The sequence below is a fragment of the Mobula hypostoma genome, chromosome 1, assembly GCF_963921235.1.
Source record: "Mobula hypostoma chromosome 1, sMobHyp1.1, whole genome shotgun sequence".
In the NCBI taxonomy this organism is placed as follows: domain Eukaryota; kingdom Metazoa; phylum Chordata; class Chondrichthyes; order Myliobatiformes; family Myliobatidae; genus Mobula; species Mobula hypostoma.
The window spans coordinates 63999999-64015901 of record NC_086097.1 but is presented as its reverse complement, the minus strand read 5'-3'; the positions used below and the strand labels follow the sequence as shown (position 1 = coordinate 64015901).

General features: G+C 41.7%; 1 protein-coding gene across 6 annotated transcripts in view; it reads right to left on the bottom strand.

Annotated features, from left to right (window-relative positions):
- Positions 1 to 15903, bottom strand: part of prorp (protein only RNase P catalytic subunit) — a 73924-nt gene that overhangs the window by 15014 nt on the left and 43007 nt on the right. For all 6 annotated transcript variants that reach the window (XR_010018172.1, XM_063049836.1, XM_063049829.1 and 3 more), the window contains one exon: positions 1781 to 1929. Coding sequence is in view for 5 of the 6 variants with exons in the window: in XM_063049836.1 (XP_062905906.1) it covers positions 1781 to 1929 (149 nt within the window). In the remaining variant the exon portion in view is untranslated. The remainder of the gene's footprint in view (positions 1 to 1780; positions 1930 to 15903) is intronic.

Genomic DNA, 15903 nt, shown 5'->3' with positions numbered 1-15903 from the left:
ACAAAAGGATTTGGGAGTCCTTGTGCAGGATCCCTTAAAGGTTAATTTGCAGGTTAATCTGCAGTGAGGAAGGCAAGTGCAATGTTAACATTCATTTCAAGAGGACTAGAATATAAAAGCAAGGATGTAATGTTGAAACTTTAGAAAGCACTGGTGAGGCCTTTCTCAGAGTATTTTGAGCAGGTTTGGGCCCCTTATTGTAGAAAGGATGTGCTGAAACTGGAGAGAGTTCAAAGGAAGTTCATGAAAATGATTCCAGATAGAAGGGCTTGTCATATGAGGTGTGTCTGGTGGCTCTAGGCCTGTATTCACCAGCATTCAGAAGAATGAGGGGTGACCTCATTGAAACCTATCAAATAATAATAATATCTGAGGAAGACTGGACAATAATATGGAGGTATCAATGGAAGTGTACCAGTTCACAGAAACGGAGGGAGTTCGGGTGGAAAAACTCAACAAGATATTTTATTACACCCTCTCAGAAATCCCATTATGATAGTAACCCCCCTGTTTGCTGGAGAAATTGTGGAAATCAAAATGCAAACCATTATGACATTTTCTGGGAATGCCCCGTTAGCAAAAACTATTGCAGTGGGATACATAATGCCCTACAAGACATCTTTAAATGTGAAATACCCTTAGAGAGTAAGACCCTATATTTTGGGTATATACCTCAAGAATGGTTGAAAAGAGATAAATATTTAATGAATGTACAGCTTGGTGGCTGGTAAAAAGACCCTTACCAGGAAATGGTTATCACAGGAGAGCCCAACTTTAAATGTATGGATGGAAATTACAATGGACATTTACAAAATGGAGAAGATAACAGCATCTGTTGATCATATGCTGGAACAATTTTATTCATACTGGAAAAAATGGTTTAACTACATAACACCTCATAAGCCTGATTTTATTCTCACAAGTCAATGAATATGTTGTAAAAAAAAAATCACTTCCTACTCTGTACATAGTTTTCTTCTTTTGATTGATCTTTCTTTCCTCTCCTTTCTATAAGTGTATACCTCAGATAAATGTTATGTGGAGATTTGTGACAAATATGATTATATGATATATATGTACAGTATCTGAAATACTTCTTATGGAAATGTTTGTTTGATGATGAAATTCAATAAAAAATAAATTACAAAAAAACGAAACCTATCGAATGGTGAAAGACCTTGATAGATTGGATGTAGAGAGGATGTTTCCTGTGGTGGGAGAGTCTAAGACCAGAGGACACGGCCTCAGAATAGAGAGACATCCTTTTAGATGGAGATGAGAGGGATTCTCTTCAGCCAGAGAGTGAAGATTCTGTGGAATTCAGTGGAAGGTAGCAGCAGAGGCCAAGTCTTTATGTATATTTCAGGCAGAGATTGATAGTTTCTTAATTGGTCAGGGCTATGGGGAGCGGACAGGAGATTGGGGCTGAGAAGAAAATTGGATCAGACATAATGAAATGGTAGAGCAGACTCAATGGGCCAAATGGCCTAATTCTGCTCCTATATCTTATGGTCTTATAGTCTTATAATTACTTCAAAACTATACTTAGAAGAACAAAATCATTTGGCTCATTGCCCTGTACCAGCTGTCTGAAAGAGCTGAAAACATAGCCCCACTCCACCATGTTTTCTTGATTAGACAGGCATGATTAATCCAACAACCCTTCTTTACCTTTCTTTTAACTCTGGTATTGGAAATTATTAAATTCTTTATGCTAAGATGGGGTGATAGCTTTTTCTGAAATTTTCCTTTTTACTTATTACTTTAAAACTTAACTTACATATTTGAGGTAAAGAAGCAGTCCGCATATTTCTGTATGGCAGCCATATGGCCCTTGTCCCAGTTCCGTGTTCCTTTCAACATGTGCCTGCGCCCAAGGACAAGGATACGCAAGTTTTGTCGGGCAAGATGAGAAACTACGTCAAGGAGCTGTTTGAAAAACATTGCAAATTAATAAAGTTAAAGCTTCATATTTAATGTAAACATTCTTCTATATTTGCATACAAATGTATATTTAAGTTGTCTTCTGCTAAACAATTAATTATGATAGGGATACTGTTGAAACATGACAATGGGCATTACAAAACTAACAAAGGCTTCAGAGTAATGAATGTCAAGCTCCTTTACTGCTAGTAAGATCAGTTCACACTCTTCTTCCTATTAAATCTTTACAAAAATCCTTCGTATATTTTTGGGAAAATCCCTGCTTGTGAAAAAAGGAAATAATCCAAATAAATATAAGATATATTATTTTGTAACTGTCTCTTGCAGAAGACCACTATATTTCCAGATTTTTCAATGACTCCAAGGATAGGTAATTCATTGGCAGTGAAACACTTTGTAGGATCTTGAAAGGCACAATATGTCCTGATAGGAGGCAAGCGGGGAGATGGAGACTCACCTTCCATCAAAATCTGCTAAATATTGGAAGAGTTTTACATACAAGATTGATTTAAATAAATAGAAACTAAGTGAACTTAAAACACATTTAGACTCTGATAAATAAAAATATTGCAATAAAGTACAGGTTTCCCCTACACCTGTCTGAAGTACAGCCTGTACGTTTGTTTGGGAGACCAGTAGAATAGATCTGTTGGCTGCTGTGGGGCTGCAAGCATCTCCTGCTGTGTGTGTGTGTGTGTGTGTGTGTGTGTGTGGGGGGGGGGGGGGGATGTGAACTTCATCTGGAGCTGCAATTCTAACCTGTGAACTTTCTGGCTTATGAACAATTTATATGAATAGAACCCTGCAGTCACCTGAGGAGAATTTATAAAATATGAAAAAAGTGAGCTTAATTTACCTTTTCTACTCTAATCTACAGGGTAAATCAATGGGGTTGTCACTATGGCAACAGGGATTTCAGGTAAATGTTGGCAAATAATCAAATATGATTAAAAAGAATGAGAACCCTTATTTTTCATTGTTATTTTGAAATCTAGAATTGCTTGGTCCTTGACCGAAGTTAAAAGGAGTATGTAACCAAATGTTCCAACTTCAGAATGGTATGCTTTGATACTAACACCAAATGCTGGATTGTAGCATGACTGTGCTTTTGACATGATAATTTCTCCTCTTTCCATCACTAACTTGATTTTAAAAATACACAAAAGTTTATAGTGGCAGGATATTTATGGGCACATGGGTAAGTCATGACACTAACGCCAGGAACATTCTTGGAGTCCAAGTTTCCAGTACTGGATTCAGTCTAAATTGGCAGTGATATCTTCTGCCTGCCCTGTGCTTCTCTGATGAACTCTTCAAGGAATATAACAAGGTTGCAAAATCTTCCACAGGCATTCTAGCTCTTGAGCTGAAAAGCTCCCTGAATCTGTGCCAGGTTAAATCTGGTACAAGTATGGCAGTCCCTGACGCTAGTGTTTGGAGTAATGTTTTCAGTACTTATTTTGTTTTAGTGTTTTTTTAAAGTTACTATATTGATGTAGTTTTAAATTTAAAGATACCATTATTATTTACCTATATACTTTAAACTTTAATATAGCTGATTTTTGCAGAATGCTCGTTATTGTCAAAGACATTCACAAAGCTTCAATGATCTTGATCACAATGACAATGTTGAAAGTCTATGGAACTGGGCAGATGGGCCTTTCTGGTGCTCAAAAGGGCTCTGTGAATACAAATGGCTGCCTGTGTTAAGACAACCCAATGCTGCATTCATTGCTGGGTTTCTAATGAAAATGGACCTTTGGCAAACAGTGTGGTGTTGTGCAAGTAGGTAGCAATTTCTGGGGCAAAATAAGATCTGTTCCAATGACTCCTAGACACACAATCACAAAAACAAATACAACAGAGACTGAGAGAGGAGACAATTCTGCCTCTTCAATCTCTCCCCTTCATATTCCCATTTCGAAGTTTGCAGCTTGGCAATTTTCACTTCATATTCTCTTCACTTTGTAAAAGCATATTATCTTCTCTTTCTCCATGCCCTGCACTCTCCAGAGAACCAAAGTACAAGCTTGGAAATTGCTCTTCCCCAAAAAGTTAGAGACAGGAACTTGTGTGACACTACACAGTACAGCTGCACAATCCTGCCCTGCTTTGAGATGTGCAGATGCACATAAGGTAATTGTGGGGGGGGGGGGGGTGCTAAAGGCTTTTACAGATATCAAGGAAGCCCTAGTTTCTGCATTTGCACTAGGATACCAGATGTGGCTCACCCCTTTCACCTATACAGCAGCAATGAGGGAGGGTATTATAATGCAGTAGTGGTGCAGAACGATGAGGACACAAGAAGGCAATGAAACAGACACCCATTGCAGCAGGACTTCCCCGCTGTGTAGCAGCTTTAGACTGCACCGTGTGGGCAGTGCAAGTCGTAATGATGGGACAAGTCATACTACACACAGCCCATACCATTGTAGAGCTCCTGAATACAGGGAGGCTGAGAGCAGCCACCAACAGCAGAGGGCAGCTTTGGGAGCTGGTTCTCATCCCCAAAGACAAGTCAGTCACGATAGTTAGGGACACTGGAATGAATCCTGCAAGCACCATCCTAACAGGGGGAGGCTCACGAGTGCCAAATGGAAATAGAGCAGGAAGATGATATCAGTGTGAAGGAAACACCTCTGGAAGGGGAAGCAGAGGAAATTTTTAAAGATGGGTCTCAGAGGTACATAGGCAGGAAGCCACAGATGGGGTGAGTTGTAGTAAAGGAAACAGGTGAAGAATTATCTTCAGGAGCACTGCCGGGGGTTGCTCAGCTCAGGTAGTAGAACTGGTAGCCCTGATAGAAGCACTGAGCTACAGTAAAGGCAGACAAGTATATATACACACACACAGACAGCCGGTATGCCCTCGGGGTGGTGAATGATTATCTGATGGCATAAGCACGACGGGAATTTGTAACCTCAACAGGTGCATGTATTCAGCACAGGCACTTAATAGAACAACTGCTTGAAGCAGTGAGTCTGTCAGCAGAGGTGGCAGTAATTAAAGTAAAAGCTCACCAGAGAGGGCAGCGTAAGGAGCAGAGAGGAAATGAGTGGGCAGACATCAGTGTGAAGAAGGCAGCAGAGGGACAAGAGGCAATTGAAATTGCAAGTGTGCAGGAAGAAACTACTACAGTTTAGAAAAATTATATGAAGAGGTCAGAATCAGAATCAGGTTTATTATCACCGGCATGTGACGTGAAATTTGTTAACTTAGCAACAGCAGTTAAATGCAATACATAATATAGAAGGGGAAAAAGAAATAAAAAATATGTAAATCAATTACAGTACAGTATGTATATACAACATATATATTGAATACATTAAAAATCATGCAAAAAACAAATAATATATATTTAAAAAGTGAGGTAGTGTTCACAGGTTCAATGTCCATTTAGGAATTGGATGGTAGAAGGGAAGAAGCTGTTCCTGAATCGCTGAGTGTGCGCCTTCAGGCTTCTATACCTCCTACCCGATGGTAACAGTGAGTAAAAGGGCATTCATTCCCTGGGTGCTGGAGGTCCTTAATAATGGACACTGCCTTTCTGAGACAACGCTCATCGAAACATAGAAAACCTACAGCACAATACAGGCCCTTTGGCCCACAATGTTGTGCCAAACATGTACTTACTTTAGAAATTACCTAGGGTCACCCCTAGCTTTCTATTTTTCTAAGCTCCATGTATCTATCCAAGTGTTCCTATTGTATCTGCCTCCACCACCATCGCTGGTAGCCCATTCCACGCACTCACCACTCTCTGCGTAGAAACCTTACCCCTGACATCTCCTTTGTATCTACTTCCAAGCACTTTAAAACTGTGCCCTCTCATGTTAGCTATTTCAGCCCCGAGAAAAAGCCTCTGACTATCCACACGATCAATGCCTCCCATCATCTTATACACCTCTATCGGGTCACCTCTCATCCTCCACCGCTCCAAGGAGAAAAGGCCAAGTTTACTCAACCTATTCTCATAAGGCATGCTCCCCAATCCAGGCGACATCCTTGTAAGTCTCCTCTGCACCCTTTTTATAGCTTCTACATCCTTCCTGCAGTGAGGTGACCAGAACTGAGCACAGTGCTCCAAGTGGGGTCTGACCAGGTTCCTATATAGCTGTAACATTACCTCTTGGCTCTTGAACTCAATCCCACAGTTGATGAAGGCCAATACACCATATGCCTTCTTAACCACACAGCCAATCTGTGCAGCAGCTTTGGATGTCCTATGGACTCGGACCCCAAGATTCCTCTGATCTTCCACATTGCCAAGAGTCTTACCATTAATACTATATTCCGCCATCATATTTGACCTACCAAAATGAACCACCTCACACTTACCTGGGTTGAACTCCATCTGCTACTCGTCAGCCCAGTTTTGCATGCTATCGATGTTCTGCTGTAACCTCTGACAGCCCTCCACACTATCCACACCATCCCCAACCTTTGTGTCATCAGCAAGTTTACTAACACATCCCTCCACTTGCTCATCCAGGTCATTTATAAAAATCACGAAGAGTAGGGGTCCCAGAACAGATCCCTGAGGCACTCCACTGGTCACCGACCTCCATTGTAGAATATGACCCATCTACAACCACTCTTTGCCTTCTGTGAGCAAGCCAATTTTGGATCCACAAAGCAAGGTCCCTTTAGATCCCATGCCTCCTTACTTTCTCAATAAGCTGTGCATGGGGTACCTTATCAAATGCCTTGTTGAAATCCACATATACTACATCTACTGCTCTACCTTCATTAATGTGTTTCGTCACATCCTCAAAAAACTCAATCAGGCTCGTAAGGCACAACCTGCCTTTGACAAAGCTATGCTGACTATTCCTAATCATATTATGCCTCTCCAAATGTTCATAAATCCTGCCTCTCAGGATCTTCTCCATCAACTTACCAACCACTGAAGTATGACTCACTGGTTTACAATTTCCTGGGCTATCTCTACTCCCTTTCTTAGTAGTCATAGTCATACTTTATTACTCCCAGGGGAAATTGGTTTTCGTTACAGTTGCACCATAAATAATAAATAGTAATAAAACCATAAATAGTTAAACAGTAATATGTAAATTATGCCAGGAAATAAGTCCAGGACCAGCCTATTGGCTCAGGGTGTCTGATCCTCCAAGGGAGGAGCTGTAAAATTTGATGGCCACAGGCAGGAATGACTTCCTATGACGCTCTGTGTTGCATCCCGGTGGAATGAGTCTCTGGCTGAATGTACTCCTGTGCCCACCCAGTACATTATGTAGTGGATGGGATACATTGTCCAAGATGGCATGCAACTTGGACAGCATCCTCTTTTCAGACACCACCGTCAGAGAGCCCAGTTCCATCCCCACAACATCACTGGCCTTCTGAATGAGTTTGTTGATTCTGTTGGTGTCTGCAACCCTCAGCCTACTGCCCCAGCACACAACAGTAAACATGATAGCACTGGCCACCACAGACTCGAACATCCTCAGCATCGTCCGGCAGATGTTAAAGGACCTCAGTCTCCTCAGGAAATAGAGACGGCTCTGACCCTTCTTGTAGACAGCCTCAGTGTTCTTTGACCAGTCCAGTTTATTGTCAATTCGTATCCCCAGGTATTTGTAATCCTCCACCATGTCCACACTGACCCCTGGATGGAAACAGGGGTCACCGGTACCTTCGCTCTCCTCAGGTCTACCACCAGCTCCTTAGTCTTTTTCACATTAAGCTGCAGATAATTCTGCTCACACCATGTGACAAAGTTTCCTACCATAGCCCTGTACTCAACCTCATCTCCCTTGCTGATGCATCCAACAATGGCAGAGTCATCAGAAAACTTCTGAGGATGACAAGACTCTGTGCAGTAGTTGAAGTCCAAGGTGTAAATGATGAAGAGAAAGGGAGACAAGACAGTCCCCTGTGGAGCCCCAGTGCTGCTGATCACTCTGTCGGACACACAGTGTTGCAAGCATACGTACTGTGGTCTGCCAGACAGGTAATCAAGAATCCATGATACCAGGGAAGCATCCACCTGCATCGCTGTCAGCTTCTCCCCCAGCAGAGCAGGGTGGATGGTGTTGAACGCACTGGAGAAGTCAAAAAACATAACCCTCACAGTGCTCGCTGGCTTGTCCAGGTGGGCGTAGACATGGTTCAGCAGGTAGACTATGGCATCCTCAACTTCTTGAATAAGGGACAACGTCAGCAACCCTCCAATCCTCCGGAATCTCTCCCGTCCCCATTGATGATGCAAAGATCATTGCCAGAGGCTCAGCAATCTTCTCCCTCACCTCCCACTATAGCCTAGGGTATATTTCATTGGGTCCCAGTGACTTATCCAATTTGATGCTTTCCAAAACTCCAGCACATCTTCTTTCTTATTGTCTATACGCTCAAGCTTTTCAGTCCGCTGTAAGTCATCCCTTCAATCGCCAAGGTCCTTTTCCGTAGTGAATACTGAAGCAAAGTATTCATTAAGTATCTCCACTACCTCCTCTGGTTCCATACACACTATTCCACTGCCACACTTGATTGGTCCTATTCTCTCACGTCTTATCCTCTTGCTCCTTAAAAATGTCCTGGGTACTTTGTAGGCTGCTAATTAAGATGGAGCCAACTAAATTTACAACACTCTGCAGTTTCTTTTGGTCCTGTGCAGTAGCCCCCTCCCCCCCCATACCAGACAGTCATGCAGCCTGTCAGAATGCTCTCCACACTACATCTATAGAAGTTTTGAGTGTATTTGTTGACATACCAAATCTCTACAAACTCCGAATGAAGAAAAGTTGCTGTCTTGTCTTCTTTATAACTGCATTGATATGTTGGGACCAGGTTAGGTCCTCGGAGATCTTGACCCCCAGGAACTTGAAACGGCTCACTCTCTCCACTTCTGATCCCTTTATAAGGATTGGTATGTGTTCCTTCATCTTATCCTCTTGTAGTCCACCATCAGCTCTTTCATCTTCCTGACGTTGAGTGCAAGGTTGTTGCCGCGACACCTCTCCACTAGCTGGCATATCTCACTCCTTTATGCCCTCTTGTCACCATCTGAGATTCTACCAACAGTGGCTGTATCATCAGCAAATTTATAGATCGTACCATATATGAGCTATGCCTAGCCACACAGTCATGGGTATAGAGAGAGTACAGCAGTGGGTTAAGCACACACCCCTGAAGTACACCAGTGTTGACCGTCAGCGAGGAGGAGATGTTATCACCAATCCGCACAGATTGTGGTCTTCCAGTTAGAAAGTTGAGGATCCAGTTACAGAGGGAGGTACAGAGGCCCAGGTTCTGCAACTTCTCAGTCAGGATTGTGGGAATGATGGTATTATATGCTGAGCTATAGTCGATGAACCAGCATCGTGACATAGGTGCTTGTGTCATCCAGGTGGTCTAAAGCCGTGTGGAGAGCCACTGAGATTGCATCTGCTGTTGACCTATTGTGGCGATAGGCAAATTGCAATGGGTCCAGGTCCTTGCTGAGGTTGGAGTTCAGTATAGTCATAACCAACCTCTCAAAGCATTTCATCATTGTAGATGTGAGTGCAACCGGGCAATAATCATAAAGGCAGCTCACATTATTCTTCTTAGGCACTGGTATAATTGTTGACTTTTTGAAATAAGTGCACGGATTCGAGACCAGAAAATCCCCCCAAGGTGGCGAACTCCAGTCCAGGTGGACTTGGATCAGGAGCACGTCACAGGGAAAGTGATGAAGGAAATGTGCCGACTGTTAGGGGTTCAACAACAGTTCCAAGTACCCTACCACCCTCAGAATTCAGGAATGGTAGAAAGGATGAACCGAACAATCAAGAATGCCTTAGGCAAAGCTATAGCCGAGACAGGAAAGACATGGGTTGATGTATTACCAGGAATCCTGATAACATAGCGAGCAATCCCCAAACTGCACAGTAAGTCGCAGCCCCTATTGATGGGGTGAGCAATGTGACTCCATTATGGGGTAATTACAGGCTGTGGGGAGCCTGGGGCTTACAGGGATAGAATGACACAGTATGTGAAAGACCTTTGTAAACAACTTAAAAGTGTTGAAGGACCGAGCAAAACAGCAGCACATTGCTGATCAGGGAGAGCCAGAAGGAAAGGGGATAGTCACCCATGGTGAGGGTGCTGCCAGAAAGGGTAGGGTTTTCCCCCAGATGGATAGGATCACAGATGGTACTTTTAACAAGTGACACCTGTGTCTGTGTGCAGACTCAGTGAGGCAGCCAGTGGAGACACTGAACTCAGATTAAACTGTATGACTCACCTTCTTGTTGGCCCCAAAGACAGAGTGGGGGATCAAATGTACCCAGTAACCATGTAATTTCAGAGAACCTAGGAGATGAACATCAGCCAGCCACACCAGGCCTGACCACAGTTGATGGAAACATACCCACAGCAAAATGCAAAGGCAGAAGACACCAACAGCGTGACAGAAACCCATGTAATGAAGGCTGGTTGCTGGAAGTAGATGATTAGTTGATTAACATAGAAAAGATATTGGGGAAAATAGATGGAGTGGGATTTAGGTTACATCAGAGACATCAGGTTTCACAACTGATGGCAAGGCAGACAGAGGAAGATTGCACATGGCATCTGAAGGCAATCACCCCAGCCTGAATGGGGAGTGAATACAAATGAGCCGGGTCCTTTCAGTAGACAGGCCAGTGATTGACTGGACATTTTGGAAGGGGGTGCCACTGGGGGGAGGCCCTTGCAGTCATTCGGATAGAGACCACCCCAACCCCTTCCATTGATGAGAGGGCCTGTAAGCCTGATGCACTTACCTTGCTGCTGTCCCTGGAAGAGAGAGTTTCAGCTACCAGAGAATGAAGGGGTACAGACAAGGAATGTGATTAAACTGCAATCGGCCAGCAGGGAAGGAGGCAACAGACTTACGAACAAAGCTGTATTTCTGAAGACCATTCTTCAAATTTCTGGAACAATCTCTCTGTTTAGTATTTTGTAGGTAGCAATTAGGGATGATAGGGTAGATGTAGATACAGATGCATTCAAAATAATGGGGGGGGGGGGGATTCCGAGGCAGGGCATTTCTGCTGGCCTATTTAAATAGGTCCTCCTTAAGGTCAACATTTCCTGATACAAATTTATTTTTGTCCAGGAGGTCCATGAGGAGGGACTGTTAGAGCGATTTTTGGGTTTAGCACACTTAGTGGATAACCTCGGCCTTTAGATCTGAATATGGATTGTGGATTTGACTTTAGTGCGGCTCTGAACAATAGGTTCCTAAAAGCCTTGAATCACAGACCAGACAGAACAGGAAACATGCACTTAGCTGAATGTCTGCATATGCATGAGTCCAATCAACATTTCGCTGCACAGATGCGACAGGTATTAGCACTTGTTTTGGGTGTGATGGTGGGAAGATCCAGACATTTTAAATGGTTATATGTATAGTTCAAGAGGGCATTGTAAAAATGGATTTGTTTGAATTGTCCTGAATTTTTTTGATCTTTAGCATATAAAATGTGTGTAGTGCTGGGCATAGGTAGATGTTCCCACCAAAAGCATCTTCTGTTTGATGCTGCATCGTATTTTGTTGAATAAAGAGGCTGCTTCATACCTATCAGTACTTTTCTCCAATGACTTCCTTCATGCAACAATGATATGGATACAGTTGGATTTTGACCATGTTGTCACTAGGGCCTCTGCAATGCAGCTGACCTGTCCACCACTCACCAACCACAAGCATAGGTCCTACCAGTACTGATTCTGCCATTTTCTGATCTCCCTTGCACAGCAAGTGATTCTGTAAGTCCCAAACCTTCCACTGAATGAAAAATGGATCAGTTTTGGCTTGAAAAGAATAAGGAAATTCAACATTATAGATAAAGGGCAAGGGAATAACCCAAAAACCACTACTTATGATTCTATAGCAAATGGAAATGAACACTCCCTATGAATGTACTGGTCGGACTAAACTTGATTCAATAAAGGATGCTCGACAGATGTGGCAAGGTTTAAATGCCATCATGTCTTAAGAAGTCAAATCAGGTGACATGGGCAACAACAGGGCTTCGCTTCCAGTTAAAGCTCAATGCCTTCCATGCTCGCTTTGACCGTCAAAACATGGTGGAACCATCATGAACTCCCACAGCTCCTTCAATCTCCCTGACCGATGTGTGAGCAGCCTTCAGGAGGGTGAACCCATGAGAAGCACAGGGCCCAGACAGGGTACATGGCCAGGTATTAAAGACATGTGCCGATCAGCTGGCTAGAGTGCTCACTGAGATCTTTAATTTCTCGCTTCGGCAGTCTGAGGTACCCACTTGCTTCAAGCAGACTTCACTTGTGCCTACTGGTGCCCAAGAAGAACGTGGTAACCTGTTTTAATGACTATCGTCTAGTAGCACTTACATCCACTGCAATGATGTGCTTTGAGAGGCTGGGGATGAATCTGTCAACTCCTGCCTGAGAAGTGACTTGGATTCGCTCCAGTTTTGACTACTGTCACAACAGGTCAACATCAGGATGCTCTTTGTTAATGACAACTCTGCATTCAATACTATCATCTCCACAAAACTAATCAATAAGCTCCTAGACCGAGGCCTCAATACCTCCTTGAGCAACTGGAACCCTGATTTCCTCAGCTGTAGACCCCAATCAGTTCAAATTGGCAACAATGTCTCCTCCACAATCTCCATCAGCACAGGTGCATCACAAGGCTGTGAGATTAGCCCCTGCTCTACTCATTTATACTAAGTGCAGCTCCAATGCCATATTTAAGTTTGCTGACATCATCATCGTCATTGGCCAAATCAGCATATAGGAGGGAGATTGAAAATCTGATTGAGTGGTGCCACAACAAGAACCTCTCTCTCAATGCCGTCAAGATCAAGGAGCTGATTATTGACTTCGGGAAGGAAAGCAGAGGTCCACGAGCCAATCCTCATCACAGGATGACAGATGGAGAGGGTCAGAAATATTAAGCACCTCTACATGTGTTCTCTTCTTGCTGTCGCCATCAGGAAGGTAAAGGAGTCTCTTGATTCACACCATCAGGTTCAGGAACAGTTACTACACCGAACCATCAGGCTCTTGAACCAAAGGGGATAACTTCACTTGCCACAACCTATGGACTCACTTTGAAGGACTGTTCATCTCATGTTCTCAGTATTTATTGCTTATTCATTTATTGTTATTCTTTCTTTCTTTTTGTATTTGCAGTTTGTTATCTTTTGCACAGTGGTTGAATGACGAAGTTGGTGCAGTCTTTCATTGATTCTATTATGGTTATTATTCTATCTGGAATTGAGTATGCCCGCAAGAAAATGAATCTCAGGGTTGTATAGGGTGATATAAGTATCTTGATAATAAATTTACTGTAAACTTTGAACTTTTGAATACTAAGACGTGTTGACTTTTCTTTTTGATTGATATTATTTTATATGTACCTACACAATTTTGAAGAAAAATGCTGCATGCTGCCAACTTAAATACAACAGCTAATGATAAACAGTTGAATATCAGAAACTCTAAGGACTAAACTTTTTACATTATACAACTCTAAACCAAGAAACATAACATTTCCAGTATCAGATTTCTAGAATGTGGACATAAGCCATTTCTATCGCTTTTCATAAACATCAATTCTACTTAGCTAAAGCTAACTTTTGGGAAAAATCTTAACAAGTGCTCAATATTTGCTGTTGGAAGTGTAGTCTTTCTGGTGAAACATTAGATTGTAATCCCATATATTGTGTCAGGTGGATGCAAAAGATTGTATGAAACAATTTTGAAGAAAATAAGGGGAATTGTCCTTAGTCAATTATTTCAATTGATTTCCTTACTTTAATATTCTCCAACCAACATTTCAAATAATCAGATTATTTGACCACCATCACATGGCTTATGGTAGGGGTTTGTTCTAAGCAATTTATAAGAAGGACGACACTTCAGAAGTAATTCATTGACTTTACCACACATTGGCATGGCCTGAATATAACCTAAATGCAAGTTTTATATAACCATATAACCATATAACAATTACAGCACGGAAACAAGCCATCTCGGCCCTTCTAGTCCGTGCCGAACGCTTACTCTCATCTAGTCCCATCGACCTGCACTCAGCCCATAACCCTCCATTCCTTTCCTGTCCACATACCTATCCAATTTAACTTTAAATGAACCTGCCTCAACCACTTCTGCTGGAAGCTCGTTCCACACAACTACCACTCTCTGAGTAAAGAAGTTCCCCCTCATGTTACCCCTAAACTTTTGCCCCTTAACTCTCAACTCATGTCCTCTTGTTTGAATCTCCCCTACTCTCAATGGAAAAAGCCTATCCAGGTTAATTCTATCTATCCCCCTCATAATTTTAAATACCTCTATCAAGTCTCCCCTTAACCTTCTACGCTCCAAAGAATAAAGACCTAACTTGTTCAACCTTTCTCTGTAACTTAGGAGAGGAAACCCAGGTAACAGTCTAGTAAATCCTCTCTGTACTCTCTCAATTTTGTTGACATCTTTCCTATAATTCGGTGACCAGAACTGTACACAATACTCCAAATTTGGCCTTACCAATGCCTTGTACAATTTCAACATTACATCCCAACTCCTATACTCAATGCTCTGATTTATAAAGGCCAGCATACCAAAAACTTTCTTCACTACCCTATCCACATGAGTTTCCACCTTCAGGGAACTATGCACCATTATTCCTAGATCCCTCTGTTCTACTGCACTTTTCTTTATCTATTTTAATCCATAATCAAATTAAGCAAGCTTATGGGTCAACTCACTAACATTTGTAGCTAGGCAAAGTGAAAAGTAGATATGTTTGCTTTTTCATTCATTCTAAGCACCACCCTCTTCCTCCATAGCACTCGCCACCACCCCACCATATTATTGTCCACATGTGGCCATTTCCTTGATTAGAATGGTAGCATTTTACCACAATGTATAAAATGCAATGGAATCCACTTATGGGTTAATATCTCACGATTTGCTCATAATGATCTCAAAACGTTAGGAAGTGCACATGATGAAACATTATATACAACCAACATGATGCAAGACAAAAAAATTCTTCCTGCAGTTATCATAAAATTGGAGTATGTACGTAAAAAGACAAAAACAGAAAATGGTGGATTTTTTTTCAAAAAAACACATCATGCAGCATCTCTGGAAAAAGAATTAAGATTTCAAGTTTATAATCTGCTGGGAGCTACCAGAATATTTTGTTTTTCTTTCAGATTTCCATCATCTGCAGTTTAAAATTTTTCATTTATATGGCAAATTAAAACAGCTACAACTTAAGTGGCTGATTAAACATCTTTTAAAATGAAAACGAAAATTGAAACATATAGCATTAAAAAAATCTACATTTTGCTCTTAACACCATCCCACACATTTAAAGTTGTTTGTCCTTCTCATAAACTTGGACTTTTTATCTTTGTCATTCTAGATAGTGAAAGCCCCTGATTAAAGGTGTGGGAAGCTATCAATATTTCAGTCAGCACAAGGTAACAATGAAACTGGTGCAATTTAAAATGAAAACTAAAGAAATTCAACAACAAATGTTATCAGTTTGAGGACAGTGCCATTTTTCTGTACGAGAGCACATGCTGTAGGAAGGGCCAGTGCTATTATTGCTAACCTCTTTTTTAAAAAAAGAGCATAAACAAACATTTGATATGCTCTAACCTACAAGGCTATGAGGCAAAAACTGGAAAGTGGGATTAAGCGAGACAGATGAATAGACTTGTTGAGCTGAACGGCCGCTTTCTGTGGAGTACGTTTCTACAGTACACAGCACAGTTCGTTTCACTAATCTTCAGTAAACCTAAAAGAGCAACCCTTCTTCCCAAACATGTAACATCTTTCCTTTAGAGGAATTAAATATACAATTAACAAAATCCATGTTTGATTTAATAAAATTTTTAAACATGGTAAAATAATTCAATGGAAAAAAGTACATCAGCAAAAAAATTCCCCTAGACTCTGAAAGATCCTGTGTGG